Source organism: Vigna umbellata, chromosome 10, assembly GCF_029865625.1.
Source record: "Vigna umbellata cultivar VRB3 chromosome 10, Vumbellata_1.0, whole genome shotgun sequence".
NCBI lineage: Eukaryota > Viridiplantae > Streptophyta > Magnoliopsida > Fabales > Fabaceae > Vigna > Vigna umbellata.
This window is the reverse complement of record NC_142174.1, coordinates 16,120,515-16,136,276: the sequence shown is the minus strand read 5'-3', so window position 1 is coordinate 16,136,276 and position 15,762 is coordinate 16,120,515. Positions and strand designations below refer to the sequence as shown.

Genomic DNA, 15,762 nt, shown 5'->3' with positions numbered 1-15,762 from the left:
TATATCTAAGGTAAACTCAAATTCAGTTCTAACAAGAGCCAAAAGTTATTGTAAAAAAAATCGGCTTTAGTCCCTTTTCACTGGCCAATGACAATATTACTTTTGTTAAATAAAATAATAATATCTTGCTAAATATATACTGGGATGAAGACTAAAACACAATGACTGTTCAGAATTACTAAAATGTCTATGAAATTATAATGATCATAGAAATAACAAAAATATTTGTATACGGACAGATAAAATTTATAGCATATTACGTATATATTTATTATTTGATAATAGAATAGTGAATAATAAATATTTTAATACTAATTTATAAATAAATTGACTGTAATAAACTTTCAAGTATTTATTATCTATAAAAAATGAAAATGAAAATTTAATTTATTAAATTTAATTTAATTTATATTTTATTAAATTTAATTTAATTAAAATTAAATTTATATTTATATTTACTTTATATTATATTATATTTTATAATATTTTTTTATTATTTTATTTTAAAAATTTATAAAATATTTTATTTTAAATATCTGTAAATATTCATTGATATATTCGTAAGTATATTTTAAATTAATATCTGATGATAATAAATGGATAACAAATGAATTTTTTGTTGTTGCAAATAATATGATAGATAATAGAATGACACTACTTCTGCCTAACATGTCATCCCTAGTTGTTCTAATCCCGACAATCCCTCTCCAAAATTAAAGTCTGAATTTAGCGCCACCTTGGACACATTCTCCCTCTTTTAAGCAGTTCGATAGTTGCGTCCATGCCTATGGAACTAACTAACAAAACTTAATGTGACTGAAATTTTTAACAAATACGAATGTTAATACATGATAATAAGATGTGCAATATGAACAATAGCTAATCTTGCACCACTAAAACTAGGGTAAGTAGGCAATCTTGTTAAATATGGCTTCGATAACATCCAACGAATTTTGTCCACTTTCTTTCTTGGTACCTTTTTTTCTTAAAGATTATTAATAAGTGATAATAACAAATATTTTGCTCATACAAATTGCCAATTTAGCTTCTACAGCTTCATAATTTATGTATCTATTTACTCTTGATGAGACTATTACAACAGAACATATACTTTGACAAAATAATTATAAAAGTTTTTGGAAGCTGGGACTGCGTGCCTTCCGGCAAAGGTGAGGCTTCTATACACAATTGCAAGAGAAAGGGAGAGAGAAAAACCAGACCTGGGCCGCCAGGCATGTTACCGCTCCTCTGAGTTGAATTTGTTCCAAGCTTCCTGAAGTAGATGAAGTATAATAATTAGTGAAGTGTATGAAGCTTAACCGAACTACAAAGCTTTGTCATTAAATAACTAGAGATGAAGCATAAAAAGCAATAAACTTAAACTGCCAGGTGAACTCATCAAATAATGTGATAAATGAATATTATAAGTGAAATCAAGTTCATTTCATTTTTGGCCTACTCATGATTTTGTTTTGCTTAATCCTACTAATGCTTTTGTTGTACAGTGTAAAGTGTTCATTCTAAATAGTTTACCTTCCACAGTATCCACTTAGTGAACCAGGAACATTTTTCCTACTCCTTATCCATACCAGGTACAGGACATTTTTTTGCAACAAAAAAATGAATAAAACTAACAAAGTCAAAGATAGCTTGTATGCATTACACACCTTCAAAAGATCAAAAACTTTTTCACATATGTATTTGTGTTGAATACTAGCCCCACGTTGCTGTAATTTGTCAGGATGAACACACAGGGTGGCCTTCCTGTAAGCTTTCTTCACAGCAGCAGAAGTAATGACCTCCGTCAATGGGATTGATTGCCACCCAGAATCAGGCCCAAGGATCTGACAAGTAAAAAAAGTTAAAAATGGAACCAATTTTAGATTATTATGGATGGTTGCTCATCGCAACTCAAAAGGTTACAAATTGCAGAAGTTTTAAACATCTTGATCAAGCATCCCAATAGATACATATCTCATTATGAGACACGTCACCTCGACCTAAACATGACAGACTATACTTTGTTTATTTGTGCGAAATTGGGAGTAGGAGGTTATAGAAGCAGCATAAACCTAGTTCAGAATATGTGCACCTACATATTGCAATGTAGAAAGTAAGGCACGCAAGTTTCCTTCTTTTCCACCTGACCACCTCCTTACTTCAGCATCCAGAGTCTCTGATAGTCTCTGCAAACAGCAGCAGACTTGAGTAACCAATGAGCCACATAAACAACAATTTATACAAAGAGAAAAATTATATGGATCACATTTCTCTCAGCTTGCTCCTTCTGAGCTAGAAGGTCACGCATATTCTTTTCTGCCAAAGCTTTTGCCTGAAATTTGCAGAAAATTCATCATTATGTCATTGTGTATGTGCATTTATATTTGATCATCAAAAGATTGAAGATCTTACTGCACGCTCAGCTGTTCGGCGATGCCTCTCCAGTCTAGCTCTACATCTCTGAGCTGATTCACCTTCTCTTTCTGATCTCTCAGAAAAAGAGGCAGCTTTAAAGAAATTGAAATATTTAGCCAAGATTAATTAGCAGGATATGGTAAAATATTAAACGAGACTACATACTAAAGCATTGCAGGAACAATTTTACATACCACCATAAAGAGAATATGGATGTCTGGAAACCGTTGAGGGGCTAGAGTTCTGAAACTGTGGATCCAGCATATCCTATTATTTAATTCATTAGAAATATGATGGACAATGCACAATTTATCAACAATAGATTTAAACAGATACTTACTGAGGATGAAGAGTCCTGTCTTCCACAAAAATTGTCAGATACAGATCTCTCTAACGGTTCTCTGGACTCAAACGCAGTCCTTTCATTCTTTAACTTCTCCAGGGCCCGGTCTTGAGCCTCTGCAGTTGCTCTTTCTACAGCAGCACGTTCTGCTTTCAATCTTGCCTCTGTAGTTTCTTTATCAATGTGTGACTTGTCCCTGGCCTCAGCACATGCCTTCTCAAGTCTTTCCCTGGCCTCTGCCAGAGCTTTGTACCGTGCTTCCATAGTTGCTCTTTCAAATGCAGCCCTTTCTTCCCTTTCACAAGCTTCAGCGTATGCCCTATCCCGAGTCTCAAAAGTTGCTCTATCAACAGCCATTCTATCTTTTTCCCTTTCCCTTTCCCTCTCGGCCTCCAGCACTGCTTTCTCAACTTCTTTTTCTCTATCCACCTCCTCTTCCATCTTTCTAAGACGATCATTTTCCGACTCATTTTCTCTTTTCATCCTTTCAGTATCTTTAATTATTGCAGATTTTTCATTAATACTCTTAGTTTTGCTTTCTGTGGATTGACCAATATGAAACAACTGGGCAGTTTTCTGAGCATTTACAGTCTCCTGAACAACAGGTTCAGCGGTTTCTGTGCTCCTTCTGCAATCAACCTTTGTCACTGTGTCTTCCTCCTTTTCTGACTGGGTTTTTGAATGCTCTGCATCTCCTGCAGTCATTTGTTCGGGTGCACTGAACTTTACATCATCCAGTTGATTTTCCATCCCTACCCCTTTCAATTGCTTTTCTCCAACTTTGCATTCAGTTCTCATCTTTCCAATATTTCGGTCAGCAGCAGATTCTTTGAATACCTTCAGTTTCCTAATAAATTCTTCATGCATGGAGGCTGATTGAGTAGCTAGATCTTCGTCACTCTCTATTTCCCATGTCTCATCAGTTGCTTTAGCATTCTTCGTGTTTCCCCCGTCTTTCCTTTCCTTGTCATCCAAAGCCTTGTTCAGTCCCTTACATTTTTCCATTCCACCATCTTTGTCCATATTCTCAGATTGCTCCAGGTGTCTATTCTCATTTGATACAGCTACACTCCCTTCCATGGCAAATGTTTGGCTTGATGTGCTCTCGGTGACTTTTTTCTTTTGATCCTCACTCAGCATCCTATTAATCTGTTCTTGCACTGGAGTTTGATTCATAACTTTCTGAATCCCTTCCCCGTCCCCTGATTCTGAAAGTCTATTTCCTTCTCTATGCCCATCATAAAAATCTTCAAATTCCTTTGTACTTTGATCTTTTTCATATGCCTTATTTTCCCTCTGCTTAGAAGCCTCTTTCAGCCTTATCTCCTTTACTTCCAGTTCAATGTCTTCCTTAAGCCACTTTCCATTCTCATCCCACCTGAAGGCAGGTATTACGCCTCCATCACTTTCTTCATTTTCAAAAGAACTTTTGAAGCTTTTCTCAATTTCTACTCTTTCGTGAGCTTCTTTCAGTCCCTTATTCATCTGAATCCGTTTACCTAGTTTCGATCTCATTTCTTTTTCACTTTTGCATGTTTCCTCAGTGTGATCAGATTCAAAAACCACATTTGATCTTTCAACAATATTTTCCAGATTCCCAGAACCTTTCAGTTTTTCCTCCTGGTCAGTTTGTCCTATAGCAAAAGCTTCACTTTGTGTTTTTTTATTTTCCTCCATTTTCTCAGAGTGCTTGCGCCTATTCATGTTCTGTTGTTGCTTTTCAACATCCCTTAGTTTCTTCTGATTTTCCCTGAGTCCCGTGGCCTGCTGAATGTCATTTGCTATTTGTCTATCCACTTCTATGAGTTCATGGATTTCTGCTTGTTTATGCTCTCCGTGTCCCATCTCACACATGTCTTCCATGATTGCGGATTGGTCAGCTTCAATTACTTTCTTTTCACTTTTTCCATGCTGGTGGGCTATTTTTATACTCTTCTCATTTTCTTCCTCCTCAAATACTTTGGGCATTTTTTCCCTCTTCATGTGCTCTCTTTGCCTCCGTTTCAAATTAGATCCTTCAGGATTCATAATGTTTTCATCATGTTCACGAGCCTCTTTTGTTGTTTTATATTTTTTCTCGTACTCCTCCACCTGATAATTTCCTTCCGTTGCTTTTACTTGTTTACACTTTTCTAGCACATTAGATGTCTCTCTTTCCTTCTGACCATGCTTTTGAGCTCCAGTACCTTGCATCAAATTCTTACTCTGCTTTGCAGTTTGAGTTACCATTCTAGATTCTTCCATTCCCGCCAATTCAAAAAATTCATATTCATCTTTCCATGTTCCAACTTCTGTGCTTCCATCGGATTCTATAGATGATCGGGATTCCATTTTGTCTTTTTCCTCAAAAATGTTTACCGCTCTTTTCCCTTCTAAATTGTCTATAGCTTCTGGGGAAGCTTTCTTAAATTCCTGCCTGTCATCTGTGACAGATAATTTTGCATTTGAATGTCTCCAGTCATAACTTCCCAGCGCTGTCTCATCATTCAAGCTATTTAATCCAGTGATATCCTTACAAATCTTTGCTTCATTAACTTTTACATCATAACCTGATTTTAAATAGGTTTCACAATCCCATTTCTTTCTCCCTTTTAATTCTTTGGTACTCTTAAGTTTTGCTTCTGCTCTAAGCATTGCTTCATTCATAGCATCAGCAGAAGCTGTAGCAGACGAATTCATATGATCCTCCGCATCAAAGAAAGGTGGTGAAACAGCACCAGGTGTCTCTTCTGAAGCAACCAGTCTGCTGTTTGAATGAAGTCCACACATGTCCTTCATTGCATCAAGTACAGGAGGTGGACGAGATGGAGGAGGCACTTGAGAAGGGATACTTCTGAGGTTGATGTCAGACACACTTACGAACATCTCACCAGAATGAGAATCCTTTTCGCTTCCTCCATTTTGAAGATTTAGATCACTGTCAAAAGTCTGTTCCCCAGAGGTAAAATTGCGTAGTTTTGACATGGTTGTTGCCCTTGGGTGGTCTCCCTTCACTTTCTCGGCACTAAATTCCATATCAAGATCAAGATCAATATCATCAGCAACTTGACCGGAGGAATCGGTTCGATGCAATTCTGTAGTTTCATCGTATACTTGTCCGAAACCAGGAACAGCATGCAGCTGACTCGACTGATTTTTCCCCTTTGACATATGTTCATTGCTTGTACCATTGACCTTATTATGATACAGAATGTTCGATCCCACATTACCATCAACAGAGTGGAAAATATTTCCATTCCAAAAGCTTTGATTAATTGCAGATTGATCTAACTCTTCAGAAAATGAATCAGTTTCTGCAGGACTCCTGTAAATGATGAAAGTTCATGATTACATTGCAGAACTATTTGCATTGAATACAGTCTAAGCAACATTTGAATTTGTTGACGTAAACTGAAACCAATAATCTGTGTGTATGTACTTAGCGCAATTAAGCAAATTTAACAACATGCACAAAAATACTTTAAAGCATAAGACCTGGAATTACAGATATCAAGAGTCCACGATTCCATATATCATAATAAACTACAACTAGTTCACCACTTGAACTGTTAATCTCCAACACACTAATCCTGTTTCACTGGAAAAACAAAAGTGACTAAAGATCAAAGTCCTCAAGAGCAAAAGCGACCCCCAATTTCATCACAGAAGAACTAATTTTCCAAGCACACAATTCATTAAATTAAATCACAAGAACGCCCCACCCCTAACCAAATGCGACGATTTCCCTCCATCAAAGTCATTAAATCACTCTAAAAGAGCCAAACATAAAAACGAGCAAGAAACTCAGTTGCCAATCCTCTAAACTACTCCTCGCATAAAAGAAAACAGAACCCGCGAAGGGATCGCGAACTAAAAAACGAAGTAAGGTAGTTAGCTAGGAGAGTAGCAGCATTGGCATTACCAGGCTTCTTCAGAGGAGGCAGCGTTGAGAGCAGTGTGGCGGTGAAATAAGTTGTCGGACAGAAGCTCAAAATCCAACGCACCGAAAACTTCGGTGTAGTTGAAAGAGTGGCTTCGGGGATCGAAGAAGGCATCGGCGTCGTGGACGGCGGGAAGATCGAGCAATGGAATGGAGGAAGCGCGTGCGGTGTGGAAGCTTCCGAAAATCTCACGGTAGTCTTCGAAACGAGGGGAGAGGGTTGAAACGCCGAACTTGGGAGGACCACCGTAAACGTCGTCGTATAGAGTCTTACTGGAGGAGAAGGTCCCATTGCTGTTGATCTTGTTAGAGAGCGTGACGCCAGCTTTGTTCGGTTGCCGAGAATGCGCCATTGGTTTTCTTCTTCTCTACGGTCACTCCTGCTTCTCTGAGTGGAGTGAAGTGTAGCGTGGTGTGCAGAAACTGTCAGGGAACGACCAAAAGAGAGTGAAAATTCCAAGGTGTAAAACATAAAGATGAAGCGTGAAATGACGATAACGGTCTTAAAACAGTGGACATTTCTTTGAATATTTAATGAACAAAACATAAGTTTTCTTTGTTAATATTCACCTTATGGTTTCATTTATTGTTTTTATACTTTTAATTTGTTACCATGTTCTAAAAGGTGAAAATGAAATGATGAATTTAATGTGGAAAATGTGGGTTGAAATATGGGAAAATCTATGTTTACTACAAATGAAATGAAGCGAGATCCATGCCGATTTATTTATGTTAAAAACAAGCAGACAAAAACAAAGGTGATGCATTCCGGTACTGTCCTATGTTGTATAATTGGAGTTAGATTTGTTTGTTTGGACTTTGTACGTTGTGGGGTAAATGTCTCAATCAACTTTTTATTCTTCTTTCCTCGATTATAATCCACCAACTTTATGCTTATTTTAGACCGTTGATAAATTAATTAAATTTTGTAAAATTAATTATGTATACAAGGCGCCTCGTTCCTAATTTTTATTTGAGTGTTTGGATAATATATATTAAAAGGTGATTTTAAAAGATAACTATACTGTTTGAATAGTTTGAATTAAAATTGATGTTGAACGGTAATCATGGAAACAAACAGAGCCTTGTAGAAGATGCAATGGAATTAAAAATAAAGGTGCAATGGAATGGGACCTTGTGTTGGCCACTTCATATTTACTATTAAGTCACATTGTTGGATATATTCACCTTTCCAAACTAAAAATAAAAAGTAAACGTTCTCTTTATTGCCCTCTTTTAATATCTATTTATTTTTTATTATAATATAAAAAATATTAAAAAAGTTATTTTCTTATTGAGATTTATTTTGTTAACAACAATCTCAATTATTAGTCTTTTTTAAATATCACATGTCAATAAAGACCTAATTTATTTACGTTTTTATTTATGATTTATGTATCGTTTGACCCTCCCCATTTATGAACCGAACGTCTACCTGGGTCGAACATCGAGACTGAGCGTCCAAGTTAACGCTGCCCGACCACACATGGACCGAGTGACCCTCCAAGGTCGGCCATTCATGAACCGAACGTCCACCCAGGTGGGCAATTAGGACCGAGCGTCCAGTGTGACCGGACAGTAGAACCAGATGGCCGCCCACCCAGGTTGACATCCCTGCCCGACCATCCTTCCCAACCGACCCGCACTTGGTCGACTACACGGTTAAACGCTAATGTTTCATTAAAGTCCTTAACGAAGATTAAGGTATGATTGGACCGTTATCAGGCCCACGAAAGGTAAAAGTCCATTACAATCAGTATAAATAAAGGTTCCAGGTAAGAGTTCTGGTCACGTTACTGACTTAAGCGTCGGAGTGCCTTTGACAGGTACACGACCGCCCGGCTTGGAAAGCGAGGAGGGAGAGGACGAATACTACAACCAGGACTTGAAGACGAGAGCCCGTTCGGCCCTTCCCAACGCGTCCAGCCCTCAGCCAAGAGCAAGTGAAAAGGCGTCCGTCCGATCCATAGCATGCGATATCATCCGTCCGCCAGTCTTTAACGTTCGTGAGTGTTTTAAAGTATTTATTTATTTTTTCTATTTATTATAATATAAGGAAAAAAATATTAAAGAAGTTACTTTTTTTACTTATGTTTAACTATTTGATATTTTCCATTTTTCTGTCACATATTTTTAGAGAAGTAATTTATATTTTTATCCATGATTTATATTTAAAATATTTTTTTATAATTACTTCATCATTTAATATAATTTATAATTATTTCATTATTTAATATATTTTATTTTTTATTTCATAAAATAATATATATAAATAAATTATTATTTTTTCTATACTACTCTTCTTTTTATGATATTTCATTACTTAGTCATTTGATAAAATAAATTTTTAAAAACATGTTTTAATTTCATTTTATGAAATACTATTATTTAAAAAATAATAATAGTTTTATCTTATATAAATTATCAATAATAAAACATATTCACATTAAATTATAATATAAATATTTTTATAATGAATATTTAATTTAAATTTATATTATCTAATGAAAATTGTATTTAATAATTTATTTCAATGTTTTAAAATATATATCTATTATAATTACAACTGTTAAAATTGATTAAAATTTGTGAGTCAACTTGACAGTTTGAACCAGATTAAATTAAAAAAAATTACAAAGACAAAAAATGCATTTGATCCAATAAAAATTTGAGTTATTCTATCTAAATTCAATTCGTGATAAGTCGAGTTGGCTTATCAATTCAAATATAAAAGAAATCACCTTACTCTTAAAAAATCACATCACACTTAACTTAATAATCCAATTAAAAATACAAAGAATTTTTTAAAAAATGAGAGAAAAATCCAAATTTAAGATTATTTAAATTTTATTTAGATTTATAACTTAATATGAAAAGAATAACGTTATATTTATTTAAAAGTTTTAACTAAGTTAACATTGTAAGCTAAAATTTGATGATTAAAATATTAACTTAAAAATAAAAATTCATTAAAGATAGTCAATTGAGTTGGGTTATAAGATTAATCATCTCCAACATTGGTAAATATTTGAAACGTACATCATGTTACTAAGAATGAGTTAAAAATAACATTTTAATCGGAAAAAATATATTTCATGACAAATGACCAATTCAAATAGTGCATATTTAATTTTCCTTAAGTTTATTGTGTAATAAATATACTTACTCTGTTGCGATATATTAGTGTTGAGAATGAAGATTTTATTCAAGATATTGGCATGTGATTTCTGATTAGGACATATGTTAATTCATAAAAAAAAAATACTTGTCTCAATAAAATTGTTTTGTATGAAAACATAAATAGCCAATAAAATATAATCTATACTTATATATAACAAAAATACACCTCTTTAATGTTTTATTTTGTTGTTTTAATTTTACCCTTTTAATTATTATTTTTAAAATTTAAATAAACATGCGTATACAGACATTATGCGTATGTGTGTTTTTGAGCTAATTTTTTATAATTAATTTAAATTTTTAAGAAAACTAAAAAATTTGAAATAGAATACACAGTAAATATTTTATTTTATAATAAAAATATTATAATTTTATTTAGTTAAACTAACAAAAAAGACATAGTTATACTTTGACTTTCCGTAGAATCTTTTCTATGTCTAATAATTAGAATTATACTGATGTTATTTTTTTCTATGTCTAATAACTAAATTATACTGACGTTATTTTGAGTAATATTGTGCTATTTATTAATTAAATATTATCAAGACTCTTTCAGAGCATTGAAGCGAGAAATAATCTACACTTTACTTTTACTGCGAATACTATCAAACAATTCCGTTGTCGTCCAGCGGTTAGGATATCTGGCTTTCACCCAGGAGACCCGGGTTCGATTCCCGGCAACGGAATTTTTTATTAATAATGATGATTAGAAAGAAAATGAAATATCTTAAAAAATTATATCAATTTCCGCTTTATAAAATTAAAATAAATTAAATTCATTTTTATATTAGATATCATTATGTTTAAATTATTATATTTGATTTTATAAATAATTTAAATACATAAATAATTTATAATGAAATGCATAGCATGGACAGAAAAAAAAAATAATAATCCATAAGTACTGGTTCATCCAACATATCTGAACTGATATCTTTATTTTAAAGTACATTCCCAACTACAGTGCAGGAAGCTGCACATGTGTCCATTGATGACTGTAACTATTACCAAACTGTTGAATTGCGATCATTATCCAGAAACAAAAAGTAAGGCTTCTTATTAAACACAGAGATGAATAAAGTCACGTGCAGCATGTGTTGACATTTGATATAACAGCAAAAGCTCTCCAAACTTATAGGAAATGAAAGCAGCCAGCCATTCTCCGGAAAATCGAACATAAAAGATACTAGAAAAAAAAGAAAGAAATTAAGCCTTGGGAGCTTTGTCTAGCAAAACTTTATCCTGAAGGTTAAGCTCAGCGGGTGTTTCTTGACCACCACCTAGTATTGAATCATATTCCTCACCACGTGGAGCAAATTTCTTGCTAAGAACTTTTACAAATTCTGTCTCCTCAAGTTCTTTTGCATTTTCAGCAGCATGAGCTTGAGCCAAATTGGAATAATTTAAGGCAGACTGTGAGAAGAAGGTCATTTCATCTTCTGTGAGCTTCCTCAGGAACTTTGCTGGATTACCTCCCCAAACCTGCAATTAAAAGCAGTCTTTCAGTTTAAAGATACAAGGACAATCTCATGCCTGATATACATTAGATGAAGAAGACCTTTTGAACCATCCATTTAAATTTAGGTCTGAGTGGTTAGAAAACTTCCATTGATAACTCCAAGAAATCATAACACGTGTAACTTCATTTAATTTAAATATTCAAAAGACAGAGAGAGCAGAACAAATCACATTCCCATTCTCTCCAAAGGAAAACAGAAGGTTCATACAAACCTCTCCATAAGGGATCCTCGTATTCTGCCTAACAAGGGCTCCAGCAGCAACCATGGCATGTTTCTCAACATACACACCATCAAGCAAGGTTGCACCCATGCCAATAAATGCCTCATCCTCAACAGTACATCCTTGTAACACAGCACTATGACCTAAAATCACAGGTCAAAACTTATACAGAGTTCACACTAAAACAATGCTTAAGTCATTCACAAAATAATAATTCATCACATTCACTCACCTACAGTAACATTATCTCCAATGATTGTTGGTAAGACTTTTCCAGTTAAATTAGACTTGGCAACATGAACAAGAGAATTGTCTTGTATATTAGTTCCAGATCCAATAACTATGCCGTTAACATCACCTTCACACAAAGCATAATGTTCAGTCAGAGGTATAAAATAGCGAGAGAAGCACAAATATAGGAATGAGGAAACTGGGAAACATCAGAACTCAACTCCCGGATATATAGTATGCAATATGCCTGTAAATGATTATGAGTACATGCATATAACATAGCAAACGCAGAGGTACAACAGGTGCCTTTCACAGTCCATTGGAATGTGAGTTGAAGCAATGAAAAGTGAATGAGGAAACAAACGTCTGGTCCACACTATCTTACTCAGAAAGCAAAAGGAAATGCATAGTAACTTAATGCGTGATTGGATATGTTTTTGATGATTAATTTTTAATCAACATGATTTATTAAAGTAATTCTGAGTAAATGTGAGTTTGGAGTAATGTGATTTTTGGTTTAGATTAAAGATATTGGAAAATTGGTTTAGATACAAAATACAGCTGGGAAAGTTGCAATAAAAATTGATTTCAGACAAGTAATCGCCCAAAATAGGTTTTAAGGTGCATACACATACACACTATTATGTAGGCGTCTTTAGTATTGCAATTTGTTAATTTGAAATAATATGCATAAGATGAGGTCTTAGAAAATGAATTAATATAACAGTAGCATATAAAGCAACAAACAAAAAGATACAAATAAGAGAAGTAATTCATAATGCAACACAAGTTTGACCTACAGCAAATGTGACAACATTGACAGGAAACGGAACTATGTAAAGTAATCTTCCACTATTTTTTTTCTGTTATGATGTCAGTATTAAAAATATTGATATAAGAAAAAATATTTAATTGAAAACGCCTATGGTTCAAGTTCAGCAATTTTAGCCATTTTTGGGTGTGAGCTGCACGTGCCTCATTTGTCACTTCAAATTTATCATTATTATCTTTGTCCTGTAGTATGGCATTGTGGAACTTAAAGGACGTCACGTAACCTTTCTGGTCTTCAGGTTATTGTAAACTATAAAATGAATGTTGACGCCAAGGATTTGGAACCACAAGCTTGAAAGGTATACACGGGACAGACATGATGACTCACATTAGTGTTGATGTAAAAGATATTGCTAATGAAATCAATTAGACTGGAGTCTAAAACTTGAATTGGAATCATGTTTACCAACAAACGTGGATCCAAGCATACCCTTGGCAAGAAATGAATTTGAAATTCCGTGAATGAAGGTGAGTGTTCGGATATAATAGAGGTACACTTACACATTTTGGTCCAGCTTGAATAAATTTCTCAATTGGTGCTTATAGAAAAAGAAAAAGAAAAAAAAATGAAAGAAGCCTATCCATAAGCTAAAACTAACTTTTACATAAACTAATTTATTAATATCACTCAAATTAGCTTTTCCAAAACCTTATTTTAACTTGTGCAGGAGCTGATTTTTAACTTACGAGAGAAGTCTATGACATTTATTGTTTCTTCTAAGAACAGAAAAGTCTATTTTGAAGGAAAAGTTCACTTCACTTGCAAAATTTTCCGTTAGCAAGAAAATTACTAATTTCTCACCAGCCACACTTCTTCCTAACACATGCATTTCAGACAAATACAAATACTGATAGTGTGCCCGTGAGGCCGAGTCTCTGAACATTACGATTCCAGCAATTGAAGGAGAACCCAAAATCACTTAAAACGGTTTGCCATTCTTGTAGTTGTATTGTATCAAACAAGTGTAAAATAGACATTCATTTGTAAACCTATACGTTCCCAGGAAGGCTAATCTCAGACGAAGTAAACAAACCCTAGTCACTGAAAATAAAATTTGGAAACAGCGTGATGGTGGTAGGGTTTACCTCTGAGAACACATCCATACCAAATGGAGGAAGCTGGGCCGACGTGAATATCGCCGAGGAGGGAGGCACTGGGGGCCACAAACGCATCCTTGTGAACGGAGGGACATTTGTCGAAGAGATTCATCAGAGGTCGATGCCTAGAGACTGTAAATTTGAAATCGAGATAAGAAACATTGAAGATTGAAATGAAACCCAGATTAAATGGAAATGAAAATGAAAAGTTGAAGGAAATCATACGCTGTTCTTGGAAGAGGTAGTTGCCTTGGAGGCGAGAGCCAAGACGATCGATGGCTTGGCCGGTCTCTCGGATCCAAAATCCGACGGCGTAGAAAGCTCTGCCTAAGGTTCCCATTCTGCTATTACTAGTGGTTCGGGTACTGCCGCTTCACTTCTGCTCCGATCTTCTCTTCTCTCTCTCTCTCTCCTCTTCTGTTCTCTCTTCACTCACACCTCTAATTTCTGGAAAACATTTTCACTATTTACATAAATTTTGTACAGACCAAAAAAATAAATTAAAAGCCACTTCCATAGGTTTAGAAATTTCATTTACCTTTTCAACAACAAAAAAAAGAGAGAGATTCACCTTCTTACAACCTGCTCCCCTTGTTTGAAATTAATACCGTAGGGTTGTGATTTAAGAAAATGTAAATAAAGGCTACTTACTCCGTTTTTATTAAAAAAATATTTAATCCCTAGTTTAGGATGTGGTCAAAGTAGTCATATCCTTATTTGATCAATATTGTCTCGTATTTTCTAAAAACGGTTCAAATTGATTTTTTTTACTTATGGAACTTTAAAAGTTTAACGGTGTAATGTCCATCTTAGTTAGTCATAAATGATCTGTCTAGTCTAGTTATATGGTAACTGATCAAATTGTCCTGACAATTGAATATGGTTTTCTGAATCCAAGCACACTATCCTTGGCAGATTCTATTTGAATGTCTCTTGTCTTTAACTAGCCTCATCAACCAAACCAAAAGACTATGACTCTTGATAATCTCCAACTTGAAGACGCAACATAGTGTTTCTCCTCCCTTTTTTTTTTCTGATTTAAGAGTGTTTCACAAGAAGGAGATTTCAGATTGTAGTGTTTTGGGGTTTCTTTTCTTATGTTTCAGATCTTGCAAATTTTAGAAATTTCAGATTATGGTTTTGAATCAAGGTTGATTTTTATGTTTTTGGGTTTTTTTCTTTGTTTGCGAATTGAGTTTCTTTTCTTGGATTGATTTCGCGTTTTAGGTTTTGGTGTTCATTATCTTGCAATTTGGGATTTCTCTTTACCTTGCTCCCTGTTTTTAATTGCTTTGTTATTTCAGCGTTCAATGTGTTGGGTGGTGGTGGAATGGTAACTCCCCTTTGCTTTTTGTATTTTTTTATGAGTGAATGGACAGAGGAGAAAGCGAAAGAGAATGGAGATTTTGGATGATGATGATGACTGTGTGAGTTTTGAGTGTTATTGTGTATGCGTTGAACTTGAAAAATGACAGTGCTAGAATGGTGTGTTGATTGTGGGTTCGAGATGAAGAAAGGGATAATAGATTGTTGTTTTTCTATTTGTACATGTGAGATGTGATAATGTTTGTGTTAAAAGAATGAAGATTTATGGTGATGACGAAGGTGAAGAAAAGGTAGATGATGGGCATGGTAAAGGAAAAGGAAACTTCTTCAATTTTTATTTTTAAAATTTACTTCTTAATTGACCTCAGCATGACATGTATTACAAAACTGGACACCTCATTCACTTCTGGGCAAATGGACAATTACGTCCTTAGATTTTTAATGTTGTAAGGAGAAAAAATTAACTTGGACCGATTTTACAAAATATGAGACAATAGTAAAATAAGGTATTAAAAAAATATACATGCATTATTACGGAGTAGCTTTAGGAAATGAGATAAAATATGAAAAAAATTATAAATTCATTTTTTAATTTTAAAAATTAACGTGAAATATTTCACGTTTTTACACTAAAGATATATTTTACCTAAAGTTGAAACGAGTTCTATTTTTTGGTAAT

The 15,762-nt window shown here is 34.2% G+C and overlaps 2 protein-coding genes and 1 non-coding gene across 3 annotated transcripts; 1 reads left to right on the top strand and 2 right to left on the bottom strand.

Moving 5' to 3' along the window:
- Window positions 1–999: 999 nt before the first annotated feature.
- On the bottom strand, window positions 1,000–7,151 carry LOC124833848 (uncharacterized). The gene is made up of 8 exons (XM_047308408.2): window positions 6,660–7,151; window positions 2,756–6,062; window positions 2,610–2,682; window positions 2,413–2,507; window positions 2,267–2,332; window positions 2,097–2,186; window positions 1,668–1,844; window positions 1,000–1,273 (listed from the first exon to the last, which is right to left on the bottom strand). The coding sequence occupies exons 1-8, from the start codon at window positions 7,028–7,030 to the stop codon at window positions 1,238–1,240; spliced, it is 4,215 nt and encodes a 1,404-aa protein (XP_047164364.2). The 5' UTR covers window positions 7,031–7,151; the 3' UTR covers window positions 1,000–1,237.
- Window positions 7,152–10,471: 3,320 nt separating this feature from the next.
- TRNAE-UUC (transfer RNA glutamic acid (anticodon UUC)) lies at window positions 10,472–10,543 on the top strand. The gene has a single exon. It is a non-coding gene; the product is annotated as a tRNA-Glu (tRNA).
- Window positions 10,544–10,730: 187 nt separating this feature from the next.
- On the bottom strand, window positions 10,731–14,213 carry LOC148192036 (gamma carbonic anhydrase 1, mitochondrial-like). Its single transcript, XM_088099882.1, has 5 exons — window positions 13,983–14,213; window positions 13,746–13,889; window positions 11,830–11,955; window positions 11,589–11,740; window positions 10,731–11,339 (listed from the first exon to the last, which is right to left on the bottom strand). The coding sequence occupies exons 1-5, from the start codon at window positions 14,095–14,097 to the stop codon at window positions 11,064–11,066; spliced, it is 813 nt and encodes a 270-aa protein (XP_087956008.1). The 5' UTR covers window positions 14,098–14,213; the 3' UTR covers window positions 10,731–11,063.
- Window positions 14,214–15,762: the final 1,549 nt, after the last annotated feature.